The sequence below is a fragment of the Ostrea edulis genome, chromosome 5, assembly GCF_947568905.1.
Source record: "Ostrea edulis chromosome 5, xbOstEdul1.1, whole genome shotgun sequence".
NCBI lineage: Eukaryota > Metazoa > Mollusca > Bivalvia > Ostreida > Ostreidae > Ostrea > Ostrea edulis.
In genome coordinates this window covers 19028565-19040754 of record NC_079168.1, presented here as the reverse complement: position 1 = coordinate 19040754, position 12190 = coordinate 19028565, and the positions used below count along the sequence as shown (strand labels likewise).

General features: G+C 36.4%; 3 protein-coding genes across 3 annotated transcripts in view; 2 read left to right on the top strand and 1 right to left on the bottom strand.

Moving 5' to 3' along the window:
* The first annotated feature begins 1255 nt into the window (after positions 1–1255).
* On the top strand, positions 1256–6338 carry LOC130055171 (cartilage matrix protein-like). Its single transcript, XM_056166867.1, has 3 exons — positions 1256–1430; positions 2131–2670; positions 6154–6338. The coding sequence occupies exons 1-3, from the start codon at positions 1340–1342 to the stop codon at positions 6336–6338; spliced, it is 816 nt and encodes a 271-aa protein (XP_056022842.1). The 5' UTR covers positions 1256–1339.
* A 19-nt stretch (positions 6339–6357) lies between these two features.
* On the bottom strand, positions 6358–9114 carry LOC125650948 (E3 ubiquitin-protein ligase TRIM71-like). The gene has a single exon (XM_048879527.2). It carries the CDS (start codon positions 8204–8206, stop codon positions 6515–6517), a length of 1692 nt encoding a protein of 563 aa, XP_048735484.2. The 5' UTR covers positions 8207–9114; the 3' UTR covers positions 6358–6514.
* Positions 9115–10198: 1084 nt separating this feature from the next.
* Positions 10199–12190, top strand: part of LOC125650954 (uncharacterized) — a 102870-nt gene continuing 100878 nt past the window's right edge. Inside the window, exon 1 of the mRNA XM_056166866.1 lies at positions 10199–10825. Coding sequence (XP_056022841.1) covers positions 10753–10825 — 73 coding nt within the window. The 5' untranslated portion in view covers positions 10199–10752. The remainder of the gene's footprint in view (positions 10826–12190) is intronic.

The window sequence follows — 12190 nt, the reverse complement described above, 5'->3', positions numbered from 1 at the left end:
AATAACATTGCTTATTTTGAGATGTTAACAGAGGTGTAAGTGAGAGATTTACATGTGGAATAACATTGCTTATTTTGAGATGTTAACAGAGGTGTAAGTGAGAGATTTACATGTGGAATAACATTGCTTATTTTGAGATGTTAACAGAGGTGTAAGTGAGAGATTTACATGTGGAATAACATTGCTTATTTTGAGACGTTAACAGAGGTGTAAGTGAGAGATTTACATGTGGAATAACATTGCTTATTTTGAGATGTTAACAGAGGTGTAAGTGAGAGATTTACATGTGGAATAACATTGCTTATTTTGAGGCGTTAACAGAGGTGTAAGTGAGAGATTTACATGTGGAATAACATTGCTTATTTTGAGATGTTAACAGAGGTGTAAGTGAGAGATTTACATGTGGAATAACATTGCTTATTTTGAGGCGTTAACAGAGGTGTAAGTGAGAGATTTACATGTGGAATAACATTGCTTATTTTGAGATGTTAACAGAGGTGTAAGTGAGAGATTTACATGTGGAATAACATTGCTTATTTTGAGATGTTAACAGAGGTGTAAGTGAGAGATTTACATGTGGAATAACATTGCTTATTTTGAGATGTTAACAGAGGTGTAAGTGAGAGATTTACATGTGGAATAACATTGCTTATTTTGAGGCGTTAACAGAGGTGTAAGTGAGAGATTTACATGTGGAATAACATTGCTTATTTTGAGATGTTAACAGAGGTGTAAGTGAGAGATTTACATGTGGAATAACATTGCTTATTTTGAGATGTTAACAGAGGTGTAAGTGAGAGATTTACATGTGGAATAACATTGCTTATTTTGAGGCGTTAACAGAGGTGTAGTAAGTGAGAACAAGGAACGATAACTCTGGGTAGAGATTGCCAAAAGACAAGTAAACCCAAGCCCCCGAAAAAAAACTACATAAAACCAAAAATCAAGTAAATCCCCACCTCCTCCCTCGGGAAAAAATAAACACCATGCAACCCATGTACAACAGGAGCGAGGGGCGTGTAGCACAGATACTTCTTTAGTTCTCTCAAGAAATCTCTCAATGTTTAGGGCGTATGTCATGCGTCCAGCAGATTGAACAAGCCTGTTGCGCCATTCATTGATTCTTTTGTCCTTTCCTTTCAATTTTCAAATGCACAACTGACACGATTAGTTGATCCGGTTAATGCATATATAGTACACCTGTGTGTTTCACAATTAATTTTGTATATATATAAGATAATAGTATCAATATATTACTGTCGTTGTAGTGACTGATTATATATGTTCAGATAAATAAATGATGAATGAAGATATTGATTAAGACGTGTCGTAAACCACGATGAAGCGGAGGAAACCATGCCATTTCACATACACATGGATATTAATTTTTATTTGTTTATTAATATGTGGGGTGAAATGTGAATATAAAGGTAAGAAGTTAAAAAATTCCTAAAAATGTGTTACTTAATTCTTACATACATGTACAGTGTACGGTCTACATACACGCGTCGAATTTCTGCAGTACAAAATGACATTTGTTTTGTATAAGTATACTAGGTTACCCCTGCCGTGACGTCACGTCCCTGGTGCGACGGGGTGTGAAACGATACAGAGGACTTTGGGGCTCCTAGTTTGTCCGCAGGGGGGGGGGGGGGCACAAAAATCTCTGGATCTGTCAGTCATTAACCATTTCTAACTTGAGTCATTAAACACATTTCATCAATTTAAATGGTGGAATGAATTCATATATTCCAAAATATCTTATCATAAAATATTAGTATATATAGGCTTGAGACTGCAACCAATGAACACTCCCATTCCAACAACCTTGAATTTGTGGGAATTGTGGGTTTTTTTTGTTTAGTTCCAGTACAAACACAATACATGTGCACGTACATGTATCAAGGTTATCACCTAACAATGTGAATGTGCGAAGGATTGAAGTACGTACATGTGCATTCCTATAGACCTTTGATCTTCTAAATATCCACATTTTCTTTCACATTATTTTAAGTTATTCATAGATCATAAATACATTGTATGTATATATATATATATATATATACATATACATATATATATATATATATATATATATATATATATATTTATATTTTTTTTTCTTTCCAGACATTGTATTCCTTCTCGATTCATCAGGAAGCATCAGTCCAGGAAACTTTGAAGAAGTTGTTGATTTTGTTTCGAACGTGACGTCATGGCTCACAATTGGACCAAACGAAACCCTCGTATCTGTAGTTACATATGCCTCAAATGTGACAGAACATTTTTCATTGGCCACTTATACGTCCTCCTCTGACGCAATATCCGCCATCCAATCACTGAAGTCCATCACACCAGAAGGCGGGACGTATACTCATTTGGCGCTAAACTACAGTTACGAACATTCTTTTGGGGTTAGAAATGGGTCTTCAAAGGCGGTGGTGGTCCTAACAGACGGACGGTCCGTTAGCCGAACAGAAACAGAGAAGGCAGCAGATGACCTCAGGTCAATGGAAGTGGAGGTTTATGCGGTGGGAGTGAGGAGCGATTTGTCGCTTACGGATTTGGACCTACAGGTCATAGCTAACGACCCAGACAGCTACTATATCACTTACGTGGATGATTTTGTGTACCTCTGTAACGTTGTTCCAGGAATTGTATCAAAACTAGGTACCTATCTATTTGTCTGTCCATCTCTAATAGTCTTTTGATAATTTATAATTTCAACAGCCAGTTATTCTGGGTGCTTTGTGTTACTGATAACGTTGCAATCTTGCGCATAACCACGCAGGTTCCATCAGCGGCGACGAAGGAGACACCGGTGTAACATTTAATGTTGACCCCGTTGACCCCCCCCCCCCCCCCTGGGGATCATATTTAACGGATGTAAAAGTTGATAAATTGACTCAGACTGTTAATAACTACCCTCCCAAGCGTGAAAATTTGGCCCTTGTTGAAAAACGACCCGTAGATATATTTCTGGTGGGTTCAAATTTCAACTTTGAAAAATCGCACTAAATGTGCAACATGTTTTCTTTACAGTCCATATCTCGGACAAGTGTTGGGGTCATATTTCAACATTTAAAAAAAACACCCAAATATCCACAATGTTTCTTTGCAATCCATAGACCTCAGTCAGGTAGTAGGGGTGTTGCTAAAACGCGGAACGGAAAACGGGACGGAATGGAACGGAAAACGGAGCAGAATTTACGAATTAGAATGATTAACGTAGCTAAGCAATCTAATTAAAATTAGCTGTTTTGAATTTGCTACCGCTTCTTAAACTTTTGTAGCGACATAACAATAACAGAGTGGATCAAAGGATCTTATTTTAATCAGATTGTGTAGCTAACACCAAAAAATAGGAAGAAAATACTTTATTATGATTAAAATCTAAATTGTAGGAATTTACAAGCAGTAAAACAAATTTATCTTAAAATTCTGCATCATAAATTGATTTTAGCGAAGTGAAACGTTTGTATAAGAATTTACAAAGCATCTACAAGAAGTTGGAAATGTCGGCATAGGGCGAGAAAGCGGAAATTCGAGAATTTGCGTGATTTGCCGAGATTTGACCTGCTGGAGATAAACAAACACCACGTGCGGTTACTTTCACTACACCGACTAGACATTTTAACGGTAAACATACAGTATAATGGTTCCGTTCCGTCTTCCGTTTCATTTTCCGTTCCGCGTTTTAGCAACACCCGGTAGTAGGGGGTCATATTTCACTGAAAGAATGTGCAATTGCCAATATTCAATATTTTGGCTAATAAATAAATTTAGATGGTAAAATTCATGAAAAAAATTATGACTTCCTGTATTTCATAATTCTATTTTTATGTCCCTTTAGATAAAGGAAGAGGGGCATATTGGTTTGCACCTGTCGGTCGGTCGGTAGGCCATATGTTTTCCGATCAATATCTCAAGAACCATTCACTTGATCGTGATGATATTTCATATGTGGGTTGGCTACGTGTAGAGGAGGACCCCTATTGTTTTTCATGTCAAAAGTCAATCTACTCTGGACATAGGAAGACAATGTCCACTCAATATCTTGAGAACCCTTTGCCTGACAGACATAAAACTTGGTACACCCCAAGGAGTAAATGACCCCTATTGATTTTGAGGTCACATGGTCAAAGGTAAAGGGTCAAAATGGACATAGGAATATACTGAACACTGAATGTCTATAGAGAACCCTTTCCCTATTTGGGCGCCATCCTAACGCCAGGGGCGATAATTCTAATGAACTTGAATCTGCACTTTGTCAGAAAGTTGCCAAGTAAATTTGAACTTTTCTGGCCCAGTGGTTCTTGAGAGGAAGGTTTTAAAATATTTTCCTATATACTCGCATGTAAAACTTTGATTCCTTATTGTGACCCCAACCTACCCCTGGGGTCATGACTTTAAAAACCCGAATCTGCACTATGTCGGGACGCTTTTATGTAAATGTCTACTTCTCTGGCCCAGTGGTTCTTGAATAGAAGATTTTTAAATGGCCCTATACTATTTTTGTGATTATTTCCCCTTTGAAGGGGGTCTGGCCCTTCATTTGAACAAACTTGAATCCCCTGCATTCAAGGATGCTTTTTGCCAAGTTTAGTTGAAATTGATCAAGTGGTTCTGTAGAAGAAGTCGAAAATATGAAAAGTTTACAGACAGACGATGAACAACGGGTGATCAGAAAAGCTCACTTAATTAATCCTTCAGCTCACGGGCTAAAACGGAGGTCCCGTGTCGCAGCGTGCGTTGGCGCGTTGAATTTAGTTATAGAACCCTCACTGTTATAGCCCTGAGCGCTAAGCATAGGTCTAAATTTGTGGTACTTCATCTACAGCTGGTGACGTCTCAATAAGAATGAAAAATTCTCGATGGGAGTAAAACAATCGAACAACCAACGCTTGTTGTAGCTTCATTTACATATATTTTGTAGCTTCATTTACATATATTTTGTAGCTTCATTTACATATGTTGTAGCTTCATTTACATATGTTGTAGCTTCACTTCCGTATGCTGTAGCTTCAGTTGCGTCTGATGTAGCTGTTAGGAGTCGAACATACATGAAAGGATCATCCTTGTTACCAAAGTTCTTCTATAAATGCTACATATATCTTAAAGGGGCATGGACACGATTTGAGCTGAAAATTTTTAAATTTTATTTTTCCATTTTTAATGTTTAGAATGCTTAACGCAGGTATTACTAATGGTCAGTAAAAATTTGAATGTCAGTTGTCGAGGTACACGGGAGATACAGAGCTCACAAGTCTTTGTTATGTAAACAAGGATAGTGTTATGTTTTTGTTTACACAGGTTAAATTCGTTTAAATAAGATTTTTCAATTTACAAGTTAATTCTGAACACAATTAAAATGTATCTCACTTGTAACTAAAAAAAATGATATTCGAATTTTGGTTGACCATTAGAAATACTTTAGTTGAGCATTGTAAACAATAAAAAGGAAAAATAAAATTTTCAGCTCAATCGTGTCCATGTCCCTTTAAATAATGTGATTGTTACAGATATGGAGAATTATTCATATCATATTTATAATTATAGATAAGGCTTTATACCCCCCACGTAATTAACATTCTTTTCACCTGAATATAAGATAATAGCAGAGAGACTTTTATTTAGAGATTTTTAAAACATATAGTTCTCCCTCCTCTGTTCAAACTTTTGAAGAAAAAAAATATGTTCGGAGTAATGTTTCTTTAAAGTATCATATTATCACTCCCTATTAATCCTCAACAAATGCTATACGTGCTATATGTATGGTATGTTATAAGTCTACAGAATGTTTTCGAGAAATATTTGATGTTTTTGGCTTCAAAATATCCTCATCTAAATGTTAATGATTTTGCTTTGAAATAACATGACATTTATTTCGCTCCTATAATACGCTCCCGACAGCCCTAGATCATTTCGTACGATCAATATTGGTCGCGTAACTTTATTGTTCGAAAGATATTGCGTACAATCTTTACGTTTGTGTCTACGTTTACGTGCTACGATCGATTACTGAAACGGCCGTCAGGTTTAATAATAATAAAAAAAAACAACAACCAATATCTTAAAACAGAGCAATCAAATGAAGCCATGCAGTTAGTTTGCTATTTAATTAACTGCTGTGTTCATGCTTAATTTTGTTAGACGCCTCAGCTGTGGCTAACTCGGTCCAAGGTTGTCCCGAAATGCCAACAACGACATCTTCATCGAAAGTGACTGAAGAAGCAACAACAACGACAGATTCGACGACAACAACAACCATTGATGCAAGTACAACAGGTATGGCGATTCTATCGTCTAATCGACGTATCAGTCATCGTGTTCAATGAATACATAAAACTGCACTACTTTAGTTGTCATTTTATGATAGCTCCTAGAAAAGAGCAATTAACAAGCACTTAAATTGTGATAACGATCTCAGACTTCTAATTGATACTGGAACTATCCCTAGTAAAGTGAATAAGCCTGCTCACGGCTACATACGGTGACCAATAAGTTTGTCATTTCAGACTAATGTAGCGATGATTACTTTGTCATAGCAAGACACCCAAATTCTTTTCTCCTCTTGGTCACTAGAGAGGCCTATGATGTCATTCAAACCGTGGTCCTTTGTCATGATATATTGCAAAAAATTCCCATTTTTATCCAGTAAATGGATTCGGTCTTCGTGATCTCCTACCAGAATGCTTCCTAGTGTGCTGCAGTCAATGCATTTCGGCTCGAATTTCCCGCCATTTATACCCTTGAAAGTGAATTTTCTTTGCCCGTCTGCTCCAACTGCAACCACGCTTTTCTCAGCCATGTCCACAACAACAATGTCTCTCGTCACACTTGTGGCGACTTTTGATGGGTTTTGAAACATCAGTCGTCTGCGTTCATCGCTACAGATTTGTTGTAATGATTTCCCCGCATTGTCGTACCGCACAATCTTTCCAAACTGGTCTTCTTTGTGATACAGACATGCCAAAATTTCCCCATCTTCGTTTACACATAGTCCTTGCGCATGAAAAGGACTGGTATCGATAAAGCGTGTAAACGATCCATTTTTCAACCCTTTGATCTCCATGTTCCAAGTGCTCATATAAAGATCCTTGCCAAGCTTAGAACAAGCAATGTTGTAAGGTGTTATGTCAACTTTGATACTGGCTAAGACCTTCCCCGTTATTGTGACGACTTGAACAATCCTTTCCTCCGTTCCAATCATGGCATTTCCGTTTCCGGTAGTGCAAATACTGTAAATTCCATTTCGTGCTTTCTGCGTGAAGCTGGCGATGACCTGAGCTTTGATGTTGTATGGAAATGCGACGGTTGTCCGGCGTCTGGTCAAAATCTGCCTTGGTTCGTATTCTAAAGTACCAAAGACGATAGAAAAATCTTCGTCATTTTTGCCGGGAACAAATTCAGGTGGGCTGATCTTTACTGGTCCAGTATCAGCAGACGGTAACTTCAGTTTTTCTACTTTCCGCTCTGCTTCCGCACAAGCATCAAGTAAGCCTAACCCACTTTTGTTGGCCATGTTGTTTCTGCTGAAGCTGATTGCTTCTGACACCTTTACGGACAGGCTTTGCAGTCTGAATTGTTTTCTATTAATGAACTGTATGTCGACTTCCTCCTTCGTCTCAATTTCCTTTAGCATGTTGTCAGTGAGATTATCCAAGCTGAATTTCAACTTCTCGTTTCGCTCTTTAACCAATTCTCTTTTTAGGAGAGCACTGGAAACATATTCAACTTTATTCTCCTCCAGACTTTGTACCATTTTGCGTGCCTTTCCAAGTTCATATTTTTCAAGGTGTTCGAATTTCTTACTCAGCTGGTTGAATTTCTGCTCCGCAGCTTCACAAATATCCGAAATATTGTGAGTCTTGTGAATTGTCCGGACACAAATATGACATACCAACATATCACATAGGTTACAGTACAGATCGCAAACCTGTTCCTCGTGGATACGACAGATGTGTACTTCCATGTCGTCGATGTCAATGGCGTCACTCCCAGATTCCATTTCGTCGTCCTTGTCTTCACGAAGATGCCAAATTCCATGCTGCTTGCTGGCATTGCTTCTGGAATGCAATGTTTGACAGTTATCACACAAGTTCTGAGCACAATCATGACACGCCCAGTTGACGAGGAAATACGAAAGACACAGATCACATTTAACGTTGGTAGAATCCGAACTTTCGGATTGCGCTTCCGCCATCGTCCTGACTGAGAATTATATGGGAACTGTTACATATTTTGCCATGAAATCTATTTCCTTTAAAGCAGTACTAGTGAGTGGTTACAAATGCCACAGGAAGCCGCAATCTCTCAGGGCCTGGTAGTCCTAACTCAATTAGTCGTCACCGGTCAATTGTGGGTGTCTTTGTTTTTCGCCGATGGTCAGAGAGATAGAAATCTTCAGACCCGTGTTTTTATCACATCCTCTATTCTAGTGTTCGTACGCGACACTCTTACATCGTTCATCAATTTATTGCCACTTAGTGTTCATTATCATTTATTGATTTTTTTCAGCATGGAGTTATCATAAAAGACTAGTAACTGACAACAAACTGATATCGACTGACGCAGTATTTCCTGTAAATTAGTGTATCAGTCTGTTCACTTTTTCTCTTCAAAGTCTTTGTATCCGTATTCATAGTACTCGTAGTTGGGATTTACATGAACGTTGTCAGTTTTATATAGGCGGATCGAGGGGGTCCGGATCGACCCCCTCCCTGAGTCGTGTATGTATCAAAAATCAAATTTCGGTTGTTTCACTGACCTTAACCCTGGTCCCCTTATGGATGTCTTTTTATTTGTGTGTAATCTGAATCATCAATAATTATAGATTTGATGGACCTTCGTCTCCTTTGAACTAGAATTGTATACTGCATAACATATAAATCCTAAAAATCCTTTATAGTTTTTTATTTGCACAATGTAGTATTTATATATGAATAGAATAGAATAGAATATGATTTATTTCCAAATTAGGGCCCTCTCGGGCATACAGCATACATGATTGTTAACATTTCAATGTGCAATGACGATAAAAGAAAAAAGAAAAAATCAAAACAAGAGTAAAATATGCACTATTAGTATGAGCAATGTTCATACATGAGACATTAGAACATGATAATACTTATTTGTATTATATGTAAGTACCACCGTGTATCCTAATGCAAAAAGGTCAGAAATGCACACAGGAAGAAAACAATAACAATATATGCAATGACAAATATGTGATATACGAGTGTGATGTTAATAGATTTTAATCGACTTAGTTGACTCGTGTGACTGCTAGTCAGTATTGGTTAAAAAATAACGTATAGTGTTTAAAAAATGCACTACAATAAACGGATACAGCTGCAAACACCGTTCTACCATTAACAACGATTCTGCAAAGTTCAACATAACTATTACACAATAGGTTTCAAATCCGAATAATTTACATATTTATATTCATTAGGCATCTTAAAGTATCGTGTTATATTGTAATAAAATGAAATCTCTCTCTCTCTCTCTCTCTCTCTCTCTCTCTCTCTCTCTCTCTCTCTCTCTCTCTCTCATGTTATGGCCACAAACCTCCAAGAAATAGTTAAATCGCATATTTAGTAGAGTTGTCTTTCTTTTCTTGCGTGTTTTAAAAAGGACAAATGTTTTCTAACAATAAAAAAAAAAAATCTTTCCCGCGACTATTCAGTCAATTTACACAGTAAAAGATACATGTACAAGTCCCTGATACATACAAACTATTTAAAGGGGTTTGTTGGATGAAATTCAGGTTGTTTCAAAGCACTTTCTGTTTTTGATTTTTAATTCTTATTCGTTGCATGGTTAATACTTCATGGAATTTTCTCACTCAGATCCAAAGCTTTGAAAAAACCACACGACTCTGTATATTTGAATTGTGTGTACTATTTTGTTTATTTTTAAAGTTTTTAACCAAAATAAAAAAGCCTTGGAGAAATTGATATCAAGTCACACACGCATGTAAATACATAGTTGTGTGGTGACATCATCGCATTAATTGAAAATTCGACGACTCGTTAGCCTCCTTGAGGGAGAGAGAGAAGCAAAGTAGGCCTAGTCAGTCGTCAATCTCAGTAGAGATTAATTACATATGTACACCGCATCGATCGTAATTATAATAATATAAAAAAAAAACCAAAAAAAAAAAACCAAAAAAAAAAACGACCTTTGAATTGGTCAATCTTGTGTCTCTTTTATATCAATAGAATAGAAAATACTTTTTGATAGTTTTAACATTGCCAAGAATTTAAGGCGCACACCTAAATCTAATTACACCTGTTGGCTGGACATTTAAAAACTCGTCCTGATCGCGAGCCTTTGGGGGTGCTTTATTGACAATAACAATAATTACACAAACGATGTAAGTGGTGGCTTATTAAATTCCCTGTCAATACCTATCTACAATTTTCATTCGGAAAGTGACGTCTTCAAGTCATAAAATTTCGTAAAGCGTGGTGTTGCTTAGATACAAGATGCCAAATCTGCTTTTCGGGTCACTGAGAAAAATTTCACCCAATCGTATCGTTCGATAGAAAAATACCCGCATCTTGATCAAGTAAACGTTTTAATTTCGGTGTAAAAGGCAGAATTTGTTACAATAGATTTTCGGGATTTCTGTTTTATACATGTGCACGAGGAATGTAACCATTATAGGTATTTTCGCAAGGGATTTTATTTCAGTGTCAGCATGTGAAAAATCTAAGCGCGGGATCGCTTAATAGACCTTCAAAAATGCAAGGAAGGTTTCGTAGTATACAACGAATTTTCATTTTCCACATAGCATGTGTATTGTTATCAGAAATTGGTAAGTGGAACAAAAAAAATTCAAAATCTGGTATCAACGGGCTTGAGTTTGTAATAAAATTTCTTTACCACTTTCACTTTAGCAACAGTGCAATATACTGTACATGTTGTTAATACTGATGGGCAATTATCCATTCTGTTGGTACCATGTACATATTTTACGTCATTTTTCACCCGTCAGCTTTTGGTTCAGCTGTTATAACTTGAATGGGTTGACAACGTTCATTTTCTGTAGTTATACATTCATTTAGTATAGAATAGAATAGAATATGATTTATTTCCAAATTAGGGTCCTCTCGGGCATACAGCATACATGATTGTTAACATTTCAATGTGTAATGACGATAAAAATAAAAAAAATAAAACAAGAGTAAAATATGCACTATTAGTATGAGCAATGTTCATACATGAGACGTTTGAACATGATAATACTTATTTGCATTATATGTAAGTACCACCGTGTATCCTAATGCAAAACAGTCAGAAATACACATAGGGATATATATATATATATATATATATATATATATATATATATATACATGTACATAACAACTCTACATGTAATGATAGTAAAGGTAGTATAAACTTGTACATATGATTAACTCCACTGTAATGCAAAAGATACCACGGGACGGTGCATTGGTACTAGATCGACCTGTCATGTTTAAGTAATTAGTAAGGCTGATTGCCCCCTCCTCTCTGATTTTTAAAATACTTTTTGATTAGGGGGGAAAAAAACCCCAGAAATTCAGATGTATTTTTATAATTGCTTGTCAAGAATTTTAGACAATATAGTACTTTGAAGTCAACCTTCAGCTGGCTTTCCCACGTTTGAAAAAACAGTACATGCTACTTGCCTATGTGGAAAATTTCCTTCACCTTGTTGGGAACAAAATTTAAAGCATTTTATAAAAATAAAGAATAAAGATACAAAGTGACTATGTATCATTTAATGTTTTTTTTCTTTTTTAGATAAAGTTTTATGCGAATAATACATTTTGACCAGTTGACATATAGGCCAGCTAGTCATCATCAGTCTAAAATCTGAGCATCAGAATAGGGCAATAGGACTTTTAAAATTTTTTGAATATACAACACATTTGATGAAATGAAAATTTTAAAATTGCAATGTTGTATCCAGCATTACTGTAAAGATTTGGCCAATCAGAACCAGTGGTTCAGATTTCAGAATAAATCACAGTAGCTAACATTTAACAGCTACAATTAATATTCCATCAACATCAACAATATGATGCTTCCCTGGTCTGTTTACATGTAAATGACTTCTACAGTCAGACTGCAGCAGTTGATCGGTATTGATGACATGTTAATTATCACGACACATTTTGTCCATTAACAAGAA

Excerpts from the sequence above, each read along its gene's own strand:
- LOC130055171 (XM_056166867.1), top strand. The coding sequence starts at position 1,340 with ATGAAGCGGAGGAAACCATGCCATTTCACATACACATGGATATTAATT. Across the intron at positions 1,431-2,130 it reads GGTGAAATGTGAATATAAAG|ACATTGTATTCCTTCTCGAT; the intron begins GTAAGAAGTTAA and ends TTTTCTTTCCAG. Across the intron at positions 2,671-6,153 it reads AGGAATTGTATCAAAACTAG|ACGCCTCAGCTGTGGCTAAC; the intron begins GTACCTATCTAT and ends TAATTTTGTTAG.
- LOC125650948 (XM_048879527.2), bottom strand. The coding sequence starts at position 8,206 with ATGGCGGAAGCGCAATCCGAAAGTTCGGATTCTACCAACGTTAAATGT.